Source organism: Rhipicephalus microplus, chromosome 2 (genome assembly GCF_043290135.1).
Source record: "Rhipicephalus microplus isolate Deutch F79 chromosome 2, USDA_Rmic, whole genome shotgun sequence".
Lineage (NCBI taxonomy): Eukaryota > Metazoa > Arthropoda > Arachnida > Ixodida > Ixodidae > Rhipicephalus > Rhipicephalus microplus.
Genome location: NC_134701.1, coordinates 223,264,989 through 223,280,463, shown reverse-complemented (window position 1 = coordinate 223,280,463; position 15,475 = coordinate 223,264,989). Strand labels below are relative to the sequence as shown.

At 41.1% G+C, this 15,475-nt stretch overlaps 1 protein-coding gene across 2 annotated transcripts in view; it reads left to right on the top strand.

Moving 5' to 3' along the window:
* The first annotated feature begins 354 nt into the window (after positions 1-354).
* LOC119170391 (sialin-like) overlaps positions 355-15,475 on the top strand; it is a 29,034-nt gene continuing 13,913 nt past the window's right edge. For both annotated transcript variants that reach the window (XR_012886642.1, XM_037421537.2), the window contains exons 1-6: positions 355-1,055; positions 4,240-4,458; positions 7,212-7,462; positions 11,185-11,368; positions 13,063-13,193; positions 14,335-14,484. Coding sequence is in view for 1 of the 2 variants with exons in the window: in XM_037421537.2 (XP_037277434.2) it covers positions 1,004-1,055; positions 4,240-4,458; positions 7,212-7,462; positions 11,185-11,368; positions 13,063-13,193; positions 14,335-14,484 (987 nt within the window). In the remaining variant the exon portion in view is untranslated. The remainder of the gene's footprint in view (positions 1,056-4,239; positions 4,459-7,211; positions 7,463-11,184; positions 11,369-13,062; positions 13,194-14,334; positions 14,485-15,475) is intronic.

Sequence of the window (15,475 nt, the reverse complement as noted above, 5' to 3'; positions counted from 1 at the left end):
AGCGCGAGCCAATCCCCAGGCATTGTTTAGAATAGGCGTGGACAGAACCAACGCCTCCTAGATTTTTTATGCCTGCCGGTTGAGCGCGAAACACCGGTTATCTATGGCAGCGCTGCCTACGTAGAAATAAAATTCTTTGTACTTGGCCTTTAAGATCGGCAATTTTAGCGTTTGCTAATTTCAGAGGATGCCTTGTATTAAAAAAAGTTGCTTGCTGAATGACGGCATCACTTTCGTAGGGTTAACTATAACTACGTTTATGCCTTTCTAAAACTTCTAACGTTATTTTTGTTGCATATAATCTCCAAAAACCTAAAAACTTATTTGAAGACACCCCCTACATGAGTGACGCCACCACCGTAGTTCCGACGACCGCCGCTTCCCAAGTGACCGCCGATAATCCGGCAGGCACGAGAAATCTGGGAGGCGTTGCTTGTTGTCAGCTGTTGCTTGTGCTTTTTAGTGCTCGTTTAGTGTCTAGAAAGGAATATACTGTACTCGTTGCACCGGTTCGTCTCCTTTCTTGGTTGAACCAAGACCTCCTGCATGAGCCTTTGAAACGTGGCTTGCTGCTTGTGTCTTGTTTCCTTGTCGACCGCGGTACGTTCTGTGATTTTGGTGTCGCGGTGCGTTCGCGCCCCTGCGAAAGTGGCAGCGATGCTTGTGACCAGTTCCCATGGAGCCCAATGCGCCGGAAAATTATGAACAAGTCAAGGACAGCGAGCGAAAGCAGCTGTGGCGGCTTTTTACGCAGGATGAGCAACCCGCAAAACAAATCGCTCACAAGCCCCCGAGTCTCCTTATGCGCGGCTGGGCGTTTTTGGATCCGGCTGTCAGCAACATTTTAATAGGACTCTGCAGTTGCCGTGGCAGTATCCGGCTTCACCGCTGTGCCTTGTTTTCTTTTTGCATGTTTTTGTGCGTTTGATGACTGCCTCAAACGACACATTTTACTTGATGCGACCCGACTCTTAGCTAAACTATTTCAGAATATCGAGATAAAATGGAACAAAGTAGCCGAGAACAATCTGATGGGCGATTCCAGTACATTCTGGGTGAGTTTTCGTACATCTTGTCATTTCACACTTTTTTTGCCTTCTGATTGTAGACACTCAAGTTGTAAGGCCAACAAAACCTACCGCACAACACTGCCATTGTCGTTTTGTGTTTCCGCCACAGTGTCGCGTTTACCTAAGAGGAGATTGTTGAACATTGCACACATTCCATGGTTAGCATGTGCATAACATTGTACAAATATTTCGGCTTGACGCATGTGTGAACATATGAAAATGGCCGCACAACAGGTACCCCGTGTTCACGGAACACCTAATAGATGTTTCCCTTTCATCTGACGAGTTGTTCAGTGTTCAAGATCTGTGATTGAAGCGTGATGGAATGCCATCCTGGAACCACTGATCTGTTGTTGTACGCAGACACTCCTGAAGGCGTGACCGTGCAATTCTTATCGACAGCTTTTCTTGGTTTGTAACAGGAAGCTTCAGTGCGATGCATATCAGCTGCTTGCCAGGAGCTTTCTAGCTTTCATTTGTCCAAGATTGCGACGGAAATAGTACATAAAATGAATCTGTCTGCACCTGTTAATTTTAGGTGTAGTAATTCATGTTATGCTCAAGCAGAAACTTAGGAAGGCTGCTTAAGGTGACCACTCTCCCACTGTCAATCTGCGGGACATGCTTACCGAGTGTGGAGGGGGGTACGGGATGAGCATGTAAATGCAATCATTTATTTGCAAAATTAAGCAGTATTAATACGAGGACATGAGAAAACATGGCAATATTTTCTGGTGTCCTCGTGTTTCCTACTGTTCAATCTTGCAGCAGTTGTACCAAAACACTCCAATGTGGTGTATTTCTTAACTTCTAGTGAGAGCTCTTCCCTTGTAATATTTTGTTTTTCCTGAAATTTGGAAATATAGTATTTCATTGAAGTCTAACTAAACATCTGTCTAAACAAATTTTATTCATTGCTGTAATATGCTTCGACATGAAACAAAGTTATTCAACTTGGCATAAAATTCGGCTGATGTAAAAATGGTCATTTGTAAAACAGCTTAGGTAGGTCATACACATTACTGATTAAAAATTCCAGATATTTTACAAATAAGTTGAAGCAGCATGAAAAAAACGAAGACTAGGAAGGAACACACACAACAGGTCCACCGCTAGACCTGTTGTGTGTGTTCCTCTTTCGTCTTTGTTTTTTTTTTTTTTTTGGGGGGGGGGGGCGGGCTGCCTCAAGTTATTCACGAAATGAACTAACTTGCCCAAATCTAAAAGTAATTTTGGTGGCCACCTAATTTGCTTTCTTGAAGTCATTCATTTTTTGTCAGATCTAATCCCCTCTAAAATGACTGTCTGTTTGCAGGAACTGGTACAACTCGCTGACATGTTTGCTCATAGCTTGCTTTTATCAGTATTTCGACCTTCATCAGGCCCACATGGCGTCGGCTTCGTTCTGTGCTTTAAGTTCCGTCATGAGTTGAAAGGTCGCTCCACGAACGTATCTGTCACTAGAAGGCTCAACACAACTGACAGCGCTGCAACTATATTTTTCAAAGCAGCCTTTTGAGCAAGCTGCTTCATGTGTTGCCTGAAAATTCTTTAGATTCCGCAAAAACTACCTTTTTGATGCGTGCCGTTGCCCACGTTGGGGAGGGGGGGGATGGCAGGAGGGCGCTACGCAGCTGGCACCTGAAATGTTCCAACGGCTTTCATTCGCGTGGCTTGTTGGAAGCTTGGAGTGCTTGCCGCTAACATATTCTCTGACAGGGGGGCCTAGTGCAGCTGAATTCAAGGTTTTCAATGATACTCAACAATAATAACTTGTTAAATGCGGTACATTATTGAAGATTTTCATGTTTCGTAAGGGATGTGGTACAATAGCCCCAATGCAGGACAGTCCCAATAGTCGCTCCACGTGTGGTCACCCAGTGATGGAAGTGCTGCTCCAAACTGCTCCAAAATAGAAATGCTGCTCTAAAGTGCAATACTTGCTAGTAAGTGCTCCAAACATGCTCCAAAATGGTGTCACCACACCATTTTGGAGCAGCACACCAATGAAGTTGAGCCATGGGACCACCCCGTGAGCATAAGCACATCATCCTAGGATGCTTCTCAGTGGCATAAATCCAGAAAAATCTCAAGGGTTGACACACGTCAGGCCATGGTGTCCAATTTGTATTTTTGATTATGCGTTGTATTTTTATTTATACAAGAATTAAATCATGCTTTCAAATAAAAAAAAAGAGCATGGGTTCAGAGCTGGAGCAATTGCATTGTTCTATTCAGCCTATTTTTTGCACCTTTTTTCGATTTCCATAGTTAACACAGCTGAGGGGGGCATTTACCACAGGTACGCAGTAAAAGCTAGTATTTTAAAAAGTTTATTTTGCTGTACTTGACTGTTAACTCAATTATATCATTTGCTAAAGCTCAATCTCAAGTGGGACACTTGCAAGGGGTGTCCTCCACAGCCTGAGCACCAGAAAAGTCTCGACCCCTCACCAGATTCTCTTGATCCTCCACTCCTGCCCATGATTTAGGCCAACTATACTGCTTGTATACTAGCTGCATACTTGCATACGGCATGTTTATTAATCTATATAAATATTTATTAGATGTTTAGGTGATGTTTCAGACTTCAGGAGTCACTGGGAACATGCCTCTACTCCGAAAATGCCAATAGCAACCTTAAGCTATAGCATTTTTTTTTCTGCTCCGAAGACACTTGAGGCTGCTCCAAAGCGCCATTTTTTTTTGCTCCAGAATCTGGTCCAAAAAGCAAAATGTCGCTTCCGTCGCTGGGTCACCCACATGTTGCCATGTAAGAAATACCATTATATACGGCACAAGAAGTTGTAGCATTGGCCATGAATGAGTCTGTATCCCTAACGCAAGTTTGTTCTTACTGGCTATGCTTGTCCCAAATGTGTAAGTAAGTCCACTGCACCATGAAATGGAGCGGTGTTATTTCAAGGCTTGAAAGCAATGAATTATAGAGGAATTGGATGCATGAGAAACATCATGCTTAGCTTCTGAAATTTCAGGGCATAATTTTCAGGTAACTCACAGCACGGTCAATAATTGTTACCTCACGACGAAGCTTTACAGGCCATAGTCGGAAAAATATAGTTATTTCTGCTTTAAACACATGTGGACTCGGTTACATAATATATATTCCGTCTCTTATTAATATTTTCTTCTTTCTCACTCCCAACAGGATGGCTGTCAATACCTGCGAGGCACATTTTTGTCCTCTTAGGCTTTTTAGGCCTTGTGAATGTCTACACTCTGAGGGTGAGCCTTAGCGTGGCCATTGTGGCGATGGTGAAGCATCCTGCCGATGCAGCGACTCCTACAAATGGAACAAGCTTCGTCAATTACACCCAGTGCCAAACAAAGGATTATGGTCGCTTAAGCACTTCTGAGGCATTAGAAGGTACTGCTAAAGGACATCTGACACCATCTTTTCTACCAATATCATGATCACGTGTGTGTATTTTCCACAATGCTTGTTTATCTTGAAAAGTATCACACTTTCCTTACAGTGAAGACTGAACTGGTGTTGCAACCCATTTCAACATAAGGATTCCTGAAACTCCTCTGTTTCTTTCTTACGGATCACTGTTCACAATTGGTTGATCTTAGCAATATATGTTCCAGCATTGCTTGAACTATCGATGACGCACGGAATTAAAAAAGAATAATTGGAGTCGAAACACATTCCTTTTCTACAGCTTTGTTTTTTCAAGTGCGGTTTACGTTTTGGTTGTAACAGCCAACAGTTTTGTAGAATGGGTTGGCTGAAAACTTGAACAAAGTCACCAGCCTAAAAAATGCTTATGATGGCTAATGGGCAACATAATCTTTAAGTTGCCGTTGCAGAATTTGCATGAAATGTGGTGGCTGCATGCTTGTATTTAATTTATTTATAATATTATGTCAAACAGCAGTTCACCCAAATTAAAAAAAACAAACATGGCCAGCTTCGCGGACCTTTCTAGCAACGACCGCCAAAGCAAATCGGTGGCTATGCGACTTAATTAAATTAACTATTGTATTATAGCCAGTTTTCTCTCTTATGCTTTACCACATGTAAAATAGAAATGTTAAAAAACACTTTTCCATGGCTAATATCTATGCTCTTTCTTTTCTTTTAATTTTTATGCAAAAGCTTCCTAATTTGACCTGTACCTTGCTTTATGTTGGTTGTTCTTAAATTGTAGTTTATGTCGCCCCAGAGTTCCTCAAGAGAGTTCGACAGGAACTGTTTGTTCCAGGAAGGGAAATTTTTCACCAGGCGTTTGTAACAACCAATCTGTACGAAGTTGTAATCTGTAAGGCCAAACCAGAGCCATAGTACAGAGTAAATAAAACACGAGCACTAGGATTTTGGCAATTCATATCGGTGGCATCAGTCCCAGTTACGGCATGCAGCTTTGCTAGTTTGACAGATTATGAACCTTTAAATGAAGGTTTGAACATCTCGAATAAAGGCTGGTATATATAATGTTAGATATACCCCTTAAAGGGGCCCTCAAACAGTTTTTTGAATAACCGTGGAATGAATTCATTGAAAGTGCTTATTGCCTCACTATGAATGCAACAAAAATTTTAAGCATCCGTCCAGTATGAGTGGAGTTACAAAGATTTGTTGCACGCTGCAATCGCATTCTCTCTTCTCTCGTCCCAACAAAAGTTCTGGAAGCTAAGTGTGGAGGAATGACAGGTGCAAAGAAAATACGTCACGCATGCCTCGTGACATTGATCACTTTTTTCTTTTTTTCCTTGAATGTGCGGCTTTTTCAGTGTGATTGAGCTTGCACGAATAGGCAAGTCACGGGCTCCAGCGGCAAGCCCTGTAACGACTTAGCGTGCCATGTTCAAATCAACCAATGGCTGATAGATGGCCTTATACGAGGGATTTTCGAACTTCTTTCGTTGTTTGTCAAGAGAAGAGAAAGCAATTTTTAGCTGACTGATAATTTATTGTGAACTGCAGGCCCTGTGCTGTGCTACAGTATTTGGCTTGAGTGTTCTAAAGAGCCTCCACGACCGATCGGCAGCGTTCTCTGACCGTGCTCAAAAAGTGTTGCAGGGCCCCTTTAAAAGACTTCTGAACATCTGTATTTTTAAAAATAGATATTTTCTAGGGCAACTCAATGTACTGTCATTTGTTAAACGGCAACACGGCTCATGGTCATTTTTCCGCGACAATGTGGACCTGTTAAACGGACTATAGAATGTGCCTGCATGTTGTGGGTGATAGAAAGGGCTTAAAGATTATGGGGCAATTGAGTAAAGCTTGTTGTTGGTCTAGTTGGCGCATGCTACTAAAAAATTAGGTGATGCAGAAAAAAACAAACAACTGTTTCTTGCGCTTATTCTTCTCAGTGCTTTGCGTATCTAATTTTTGTGTGGCATTTGAGACTGTTATGTGCCCCATTAATTATTAATATTATTATTGTTTTGTTAAGATGCATGTGAGCTTTCAAATGCTGTTTTCAATAGGACGTTGAGCTTAGTTATGTTAAAGAGCTGTGTATTGATTTCAGAGGCTACATTGCTTGGGTCCTCATCCTACTGTGTGAATTAGGCACCATGTTGATGGTAAAGTTGATCAAGCATTTTGGAGTATAGTGCTCAGTGCAGCATGCTCACATGTAACATTGATGATAAATGCAGTTTTTGCTCCGCAGACATCTACTGTGTTCTTAACATGTGCGATAGAATCTGCGTAGTGAGTGCAATACGGAGTTGAAAAGGCTTTCTCGTTGCTTCCCTTAACCATATGCAGTCTATAAGCTCTCCCCATTTTACGTCCATTCTGTTCCAAAACTATAATACTCGCAGCCCAAGTACATAAGTTTACTTACTCATTTACAGATGGCGCATGTGTGGTGAGAAAAAACGTGTGCAGGAATGAAGTGTAAAAAAACTTGTTCAGGAGTGCCCAGCAACAAACTGCAAAGGATTAACATTATTCAGTAAATGCTGGCTGTGAGCTGTACATGAACCTTGATGTTCATGTGCACTTTACAGCAATACGTAACGGTGTTTCAAATAAATAAAGGTCGCGTCGAAAGATATGTGCAAAAGGCAGGGATTGCACTGATCATCTCTGCCTTTTACACTGTCCTGGCAGATGACAAGCATAGTGTTTTTTTTCTTTTTTTGTTGTTGTCAACGCAGAGCAGCGGTATGGTCAAGCAGAGCGCTTTGATTGGGATGCTCGGGTGCAAGGCCTGGTGCTGGGTTCCTTTTTCTATGGCTACATATTGACAGTGCTGCCGGGAGGTGTGCTGGCAGAGCAGTTCGGGCCAAAGTGGCTCATCGGCCTCGGCGTCGTGATCACTAGCCTGCTGTCCATGGTGCTGCCAGCAGCCGCACATGCGCACTACATAATTGTGGTTGTCATCCGCGTACTTCAGGGTCTTGCGGAGGTAAGCAAACAGGCACCAAACGCATATGTCACTTATTATGTACAGTCGACCCCGCATATGTCGAACTCGAAGGGGATCGTAAAATAGTTCGATATATCGATAATTCGAAATAACAAAATATGCATTATTCATTGCCTAAGTTAAAGCATTTCAGGCCTCAGAAATCGCTGCAAGCATTTGCTCTCAGTATAACGAAGGAGAAGGTGTGAACTGCAAGTTATCGCACTTTATTTCAGATGAAAATAGTCCTTAAGCTTGTCTTGCTTCTTGCGCGCCATCAAATTTAAGTCATCCTCAATGTCATTGAAGCTTTTCAAGTAAGCAATTTTGGCTCCTTCGACCACAACGTTGTTGATCGACACAAAACGCCAATGCAAGCCTTTGTAGTGCGCAAAAGATTGGTTGACGACGGCAGCGATGGCGTTCGCATATCTATAACCACACCGGTACACTTTCGCGGCACTGGAGGCCATAATTTCGGCATCGATGCAGTCAGAAACAGCTACGTCGTCATATGCACCTCAGAGATCTTGCCCGAAACGCTGATAAGTCACAGAATTCTTTGAAGCACTGTTAGCCGGTGTCAGCGGTCATGACGCACTCAAAGTTGTCACCTGGCCTGCAAGGAAAGTTTACGAAGGTGCTTTACTTGACGTCGCTTCAAGCGCCAGTCATAATTTTTGTCGCTACGTGAGGGTCAAAGCTCAGTTAAACTCCCGAATGATGATTTATCAGAAACGAGGTGAGATGTACACAAGTTCACAAGGTGCAATAAAGAATGCTGAGTTCGCACCGTTGATATGTTGGCGATATCGATGTAACTTGTGGCTTCGTAGCTGGCAGTGCTGCTTTCAGCTGGCTTGATGGGAAAATCTAGAAAAAGTGTAGCCTCCGAGACATGCATTTTAAAACCGAAAACACTAAAAATATGTCGCAAGGTTGCACATCTCGGAGGCCATGTTTTTCAGGCTCACACGCCATTAAGCGCGAACAAACAAGGAAGGGAATGCAAACATTGCAACCAGATCACCGAGTCAAATTGCATTCTCATTTCGTTGTCCTCAGCAATGGGTATTTTTAAAAAACACTACACCCACGCGTTAAGACCTGCAGATCGTGCATAAAACATACCGGTGCACTCTCAAGCGCCGTGCAACGAATCAGATCAGTGCAATAAAATAACACCATCTTTTCGTCACTTGCCCGTGGAAAGGGATCGGAGCTTGTTTGAACGAGGCTGAAAATTCATCGATATTTGCTAGGAAAAATGCATTTTCTGGGCTTCGGCGTAGCGCAGTGTTTAATATAGCGGTTGTCCCGCTGTGCGGGAGTTCGATATATAGGTGCACTGCTCCCTTACTTTTCCATGGCAAATTTAAGGAGATTTTCAACTGTTCGATATAGCCAATAATTCGATAAATTCGAGTTTCTTTTATCTGGGATCAACAGTATCATGAAGTTTCTCACAAAAATACCTAGAGGGAAATACGGTGCCATTGTCTATGCGAATTTCTTAAGGTTAGAGCGCTGGGAATGGCGGTATATGTGTCTGCGAGGCTTGTGCTGGCTGCTGTTGAGCGAGACTTTGGCTCAAAAGTAAATAAAGCTTTTCTGAAACAAAATCTTTATTAGCAGATCTCATTCACGTGTATTATATTCTAAAATAAAGGGCCACTTACGTTGATGGCGCAACCAAACGGCGAAAGAAAGAAACAGATTACATAAAAGTGGCAGAAGAAACACTCGCTTTGTCATCTGCTTGCCAAGTTTATTTTGGTTATTTCGTAAAATTGAGCATCGACACAGAAGGCTCCAGTTTTAAATAAAGCACGCTTCTGTGCAATGACAAAGAAATAAATAGCTTAACACGTGCTCTTTTTGTAAGAAATCAACCACTTCAACATAAAGCCATATGCGTCTTCGTGGTATAAAATCCGAATCAAGTACGAAGCTCACATATTTTGTTTTATTTATTTATTTATTTACATATACGGCCATATAATTGAGAAACATTACAGGGGTGGGTACAGAATTTGCTTGGGAATCAGGCATAACATGAAACAAATTAGTATACAAAATGAATACTAAACTGCGTGAATTAACAAGCATATAAAAAGAATGTTATGCAAATGCACGGGTAGCAAATCAACATTGCATCAAATAATGCTTGTTAGATGGCACAAATATACAAAAAATTCAATAAATATACAAAACGCGCACCAGTCATTTAGGACTCATGAATTCTTTCCGCAAATTGAGCGGGAGGTAACTGGGGAAGTGCGCCGTCTAGACCATTCCAGAGTTCGACTGTGGATGGGAAAAATGACTATTTAAATTTACTTAAATGTGGGCAGAAAGGGACTCCTTAGAGTTGATAGCTTAGCGTAGCTCGAGTAGGACGCTTCACAAATGACACTGGGGCCGTGATTACCGATGATTGTACAATTTTATGTAAAGTGACAAGCCGTTCGAACATGCGTCGGTGTGCTACTGTTTCAAGTGAGTGTGTTTCATATCCTGGCATTCCCTTGCACCCAGCAGCTCACTAGGGCCAGATTTCCCTCTAGGTAATATTGTGAGAAACTCTATGGACTGTGTCACCAGCTTCTGTGACATCAGGCAACATTCTTTGGAAAGTGTATTTCTGCTATTGTTGAGGGAAAAAAAAGAATATTTGCAGGCATAAACAAAGGTGAAACCTCACGTTCTTGAAGATCACTTCCACTGCACAGTATCAATTACATCAGGTAATGTCTGGGAATCAGATTATTGAAAGTTCAATATTTAAGGCAGTAGAAATTTCTAGAAGTTTCTTTATAAGTGTTTAAATTGCTACCTTGGTACACATTGTAATCATTATTATGGAATATTAAGTTTAGTACAGAGCACTTACCTTTGATAAGCTTAATGGTACTAAGTGCCTCCTTCCTTGCTTAGCTTGAAAATAGGAAAAATATTTTTTTTTCTCTGATAGGCAAGTATTTACTGGTAAAGTTTATTACAGTTGGTTCTAAGGAGAGCAGAAAGAAAACACAATAAGTTTTGGAAAAGACCATTCAAACGTCACCGCCAAAATGGGAAAGAAGACATTCAAATCCGTGACGTCACCTTCCAATGCTGTAGGCGTGGTGCGATGCTCAAAATGTGAAACTTCGTCCTTCCTTTGGTCCTTCAATAACGAACCGGTGATGAAGTATAATGACTATAGGATTATTTAATAATTTATTATTCTGAATTGATTCAGTGTTTCATTCTTGTGTGCCTATAAAATTTCACCTTAATATTAAGGAGTGCTCCACTCAGCAGGCAGGCTAATTGCTGTGTGAATAATAGGTAGTACAATCTTGAGGCAAGACTGTGTTTCAGAGGTTGATGTGGGCTTGATGTGTAAACAAGCAAGCTTCTCTTTGTCAATAACTGTCACAGGCAAGTTCCTTTGTAAAAATGTTGGCTTCAGGCTTGGAAAATTTGTTGTTCAACCAATGTTGATCGAATAAATGGCTGGCCATCTAGATACGGTATGTTCTAGGGGCTACTAATGGCTAGCGGTGTGTATGATATGTCATGTAATGGAGAGACAACGTGCAGGCAGTAAAATATCTGACAGGTTTGCTAAGGAAGAATAAGTTATGGCCCAGCTGTGATTAATAAAAAAGGTAGCTAGGATGCAAGACTGTGGGATGTCGGGACTTGGTGCGATGGATCCTGCTGTCACATTTCAGGGGCTTGTATTTCCTGCAATGCACACCATGATTTCGTTGTGGACTCCAATCACATCTCGGAGCCGTGCTGTCTCAATCATCCAATCTGGCTCCGACGTTGGTGCTGTGGTTGCCATGATGGCGTCCGGCGTTTTAGCTGAATCAACATTTCTCGGTGGATGGCCTTCCATTTTTTATGTATTTGGTGAGTATGCTGTCAAAGTGGACATTTATAAGTGTTGGGTACACATTACGTGCCCCATGCGAAGGGTTACTCGTCATGGTATTTTTTGGTTTATTTTGATATTTCATTTTTGGTTGAAGAGACAGAATTATGTGTCATTCAAACAATTTGTTTTGTCTATGGGTCTCATCGCCCAATAGACGTTCGTCAGAATTGTGGGTTCTGTTTATGAAAAGCCGTTTCGGCCTTCTTTTTTTGCCGAATTGCTAGTCACTTTCTTGGGTTTATTTGTGTTTTTTTCAGCGAGTATAGTTATTTTATTGATCATCTGTTCACCCACTGGCACATTCGCCATTCAGTAAAAGTGAGTGTGTCGATGACTGAGTAGTCGAGTGTTGAAGTAAAGAATACAGCACAAAAATCAACAACTAACGTTAAGCATGTGCTGGCAAATGTGCATTCAACTGAATGGAGACAATTCTGGAGACAACTTTAAAAAGTAAATATGTGCTTTCGTTCATAGTTGTGCATATTTTTGCTGTACAAAGTAACTAAAGCGATTTGTTCAACTCCCCTTTTGTGTTTGAGTAACACTTTATTTAATATAATTAAAAATATTTTTAAGCATGAGAAATTCATTATAATTCAACTTTTTCTGGGACTTCTTCGTGAAAGTCGCTCCGCTTTTCTTTCTTCTTTTTTTAAATGATTATTCACTTGTTAGCTTGGTTAAATCTGGTAACTCTGATATACGTAAAATTTGTGGTATTCTGTAGAGCGTAGACGGCCTCCGCATGGGCGTGAGCTTATTATTTATCTCGTACATGTTTAAACTCGGCTCGGCTGGCAGTCATTAAAATTTGCTCCTGCAAGGGTCAGCATACCAGATGGTAGGAGGCGGGCAAAAGAAAGGTATAAAAAGTTGACCAACTTGAATAGCCTGTCGTATACATCATATACTGGTCATTTTTAAATTCAGTGTCGGGAAGCGGCAGGTTTACAGCAGCATATAAATGCCGTTCTCTGAAAAGACTAAAATATGGAAGCAGATTCTGAGTTTTGTTTCAGGGTAACGTATCAACACGTGGCAACCACAAGGGCTGCCTCATGAAAAAAAAAAAATGCTTATAAGTCAGTCATGACTGTGTAGCTAACGAAGATACTCATAAAAAATAAAAATATATGGGACGAGGAAGGTCACATGCGAGCCGTGGGCCGCAAGCAATGTCAGCAGCCGTGTGTTTGAGAACTCCTACTCTAGCTCATGCTGGAGGTAGGAGCCAGACTGATGTGCGAAGAGTCAGTCTTTTTGGGCCGACAGGTAATTGGAAACTCGCTAAACTTTCTTCATTATGTGAGCATGTGCACTTTTGATTTATCCACACTAGAGAGGTATTGTTCTTGCACCTTGGTCATAAGGTGTACAGTACTCTTTCAGTAAGTCAAACTCTCTTTACTGAAAATGCTGCCTAATTGGAACACCTGTCTCTAACACGGCTGGTTTCGTACTTGAATTTTGCGCTCCTGTTCGTCTCTCGGTAAATGAAACCCCTGCCCAACGAAACAAATTTTCTCGGTTCCTTCAGCTTTTGTTTAACAGGAGTCTGTTTAGAAGTTATTAAGAATGGCAAGCATTTATGGAGAAGGTAATTTGGCGTATGGCTGCCTTAAAATGGCCTGTGCACGTTTCACGTACGCCATGCTGTTTGTCTCAGGTGTTGCAGGTATCATCTGGTTCATAGCCTGGTGTTTGCTGGCATTTGACACGCCCAGCCAGCACCCCAGAATCTCAAACGGAGAATTGGAGTTCATTATTGTGAACCAGGGAAACGAACAGGCACAACTGGTTGGTAGCTTTTTTTTATTCACAGTGCCTTCACGTCCCTTCCACCTCGTTGAGTGATGAGATCACTTGCAGAGAGCACGGCTCTCGTTAGAGCTGAAAAAAGAAAAAAATTGTGTCTTCACGATGTTACTGAGAACAGCACCTCTAGAATGAAAAAACAAAGAAAAGTTACAGACTGTAAGATGTGTTAATATAGCAATTTTAGAGAAATATTCATCGAATAGAGCTAATATCGGGTCATGGAGACTAACTGCAAGTAAGGGAAGTTTGATTCAAAAGTAATAGTTCCAGACCACGAGGAGTAGAGCAGCGTTGTGCAAAATAATTATGTGAGTGGAGTAATCACAGGAAACTAAAAATAATTGACAATTTTCGAGCAAAAACAAGGAAGAAAATAAGAAGATTTGGAACCATTGCTATTTCAGTATCAGTTTATTCATGTCAATCATTGGTGATAATATATATATATATATATATATATATATATATATATATATATATATATATATATATATATATATATATATATATATGTGTGTATGTATACACACAAAAGGAGCTTGTGTAGTAAGAAACTGAAATGGTACCTACTGTGTGTGGCGACAAGAAATTATGATAAACAGTGATGGCAACATGCGAACTTAAGAATAATAAAATCAGTTTGTGGGCATTGCATAAACAAATAGAACAACAACATAGAAATGCATAAACAACCGAAAGGCATGAGATTGTGGAAGGTGATATAAAGCAGAGTGAAAACGACGTTGAGAATTGCTGCTTCCAGCAGCAGCGCTCTCAACATGTTAGCCACACTTGCCCATATGTCATATCCACCTCTGCTTAGCTTCAACACCAGTAAATAGCTTCAATATTTACTGACCCCGCAGCTTTGCTAAGATCGCTTTGGTAGCACATAACGGGTATTTAAAACCATAGGTAAACTGAGATCATCTTGCTGTTAGCATATTAAGGTAAACCACTTTGCTTCTTTTTAAACGTTCGCAGCTAAAGTTGTTGTAGAGGACAAAGATTTCTAGTTGGTCATTGCGCCTTTTTTCTGGCGACCGTGGCCTGAATTGTGCCTCTGCTGCTCTTGGGCACTGCAGTATTTCATCTTTTTTCTCGCTTTTGATTGTGACAGAAGCGAAAGGTTCCATGGCTCAAGGTGCTGCTGTCCATCCCTATCTGGTCCAGTGTTCTCTCTCACTTCGGCTTCAACTGGATTCACTACATTTTTCTCTCCGAAATGCCCACGTACCTGACTTCTGTGCTGCATTACAGCCTCGGAGCTGTGAGTTGTCCTTTCTAATAAATATCAGTTTTGGCAGTTTGTTGTCTTGCCTATGTGTTATGCTTGTGTATGTGAGCAAAAAAAATAAAAAATCGGATTGTATTGTCCTAGTTTTAACGATTCTTGTTGATCCATCGATCGTACAGTGGAGTGAAAATTTACCAATGGTGTGTGTTTGGTATTTACTTATTTATAAAAAATATATGCTTAAATACTTTACTTTGGATGTTACATAGCAGAAGAGGCCTCATAAAAAATAATAACGCATTCAATTCAATTTCAATTTATTTACCAGAAAAACAATCTGGAGTGACACCTGAGCAAAAAGCTGCCACAGCAGCTTGACGAAGACCCAGGGTCCCTTACATGGCAATAGCACTTATATGACACGTCACCAAGTGTTTTTTCCATAGCATTCACATCGAAAGAATTTTATATACAGGTTAGCGTACATCACACGTTCGCATATAATGTAACAATGACACTTCGTACAAGAATGCAATGTAATGCGTTATTTTTACGTGAGTGTATTCTTACGCAATGTATTATGTTATAAAAACAAGCAGAAGGTATTCATGGCTTATTACTGGCGTAAATAAATTGCGAGTGCCGGCAACCGAAACAAATACAAATAACTATAAGCGCTATGTTAAGCAGAACGTCAGTACCTGTCGTAGAGAAACAAGTCATTACCGGCAGCAAGCATTGCTTAAGAGCCCACGAAAGTTATAGTTGTGTCATTGTTATATGATTAGTTGTACAGAGCACTCATTAATATGCAGAGTTCACTGGTGATCGTGATGACATGCTAGTGCTGCCTCTAATTGAAGTGACGTTACACGTAAATCTAAGCTGTATCTAGTTCATTTTACAAAATTACATTTGTCTGCATACATATGTACTTATGTGCGTACGGGGAACGATGGGGTCGTTAATGTTGGTATGTGTCGTAAAGGGAAACGGGCACAATCTGAACCTGACATGCTTCCAT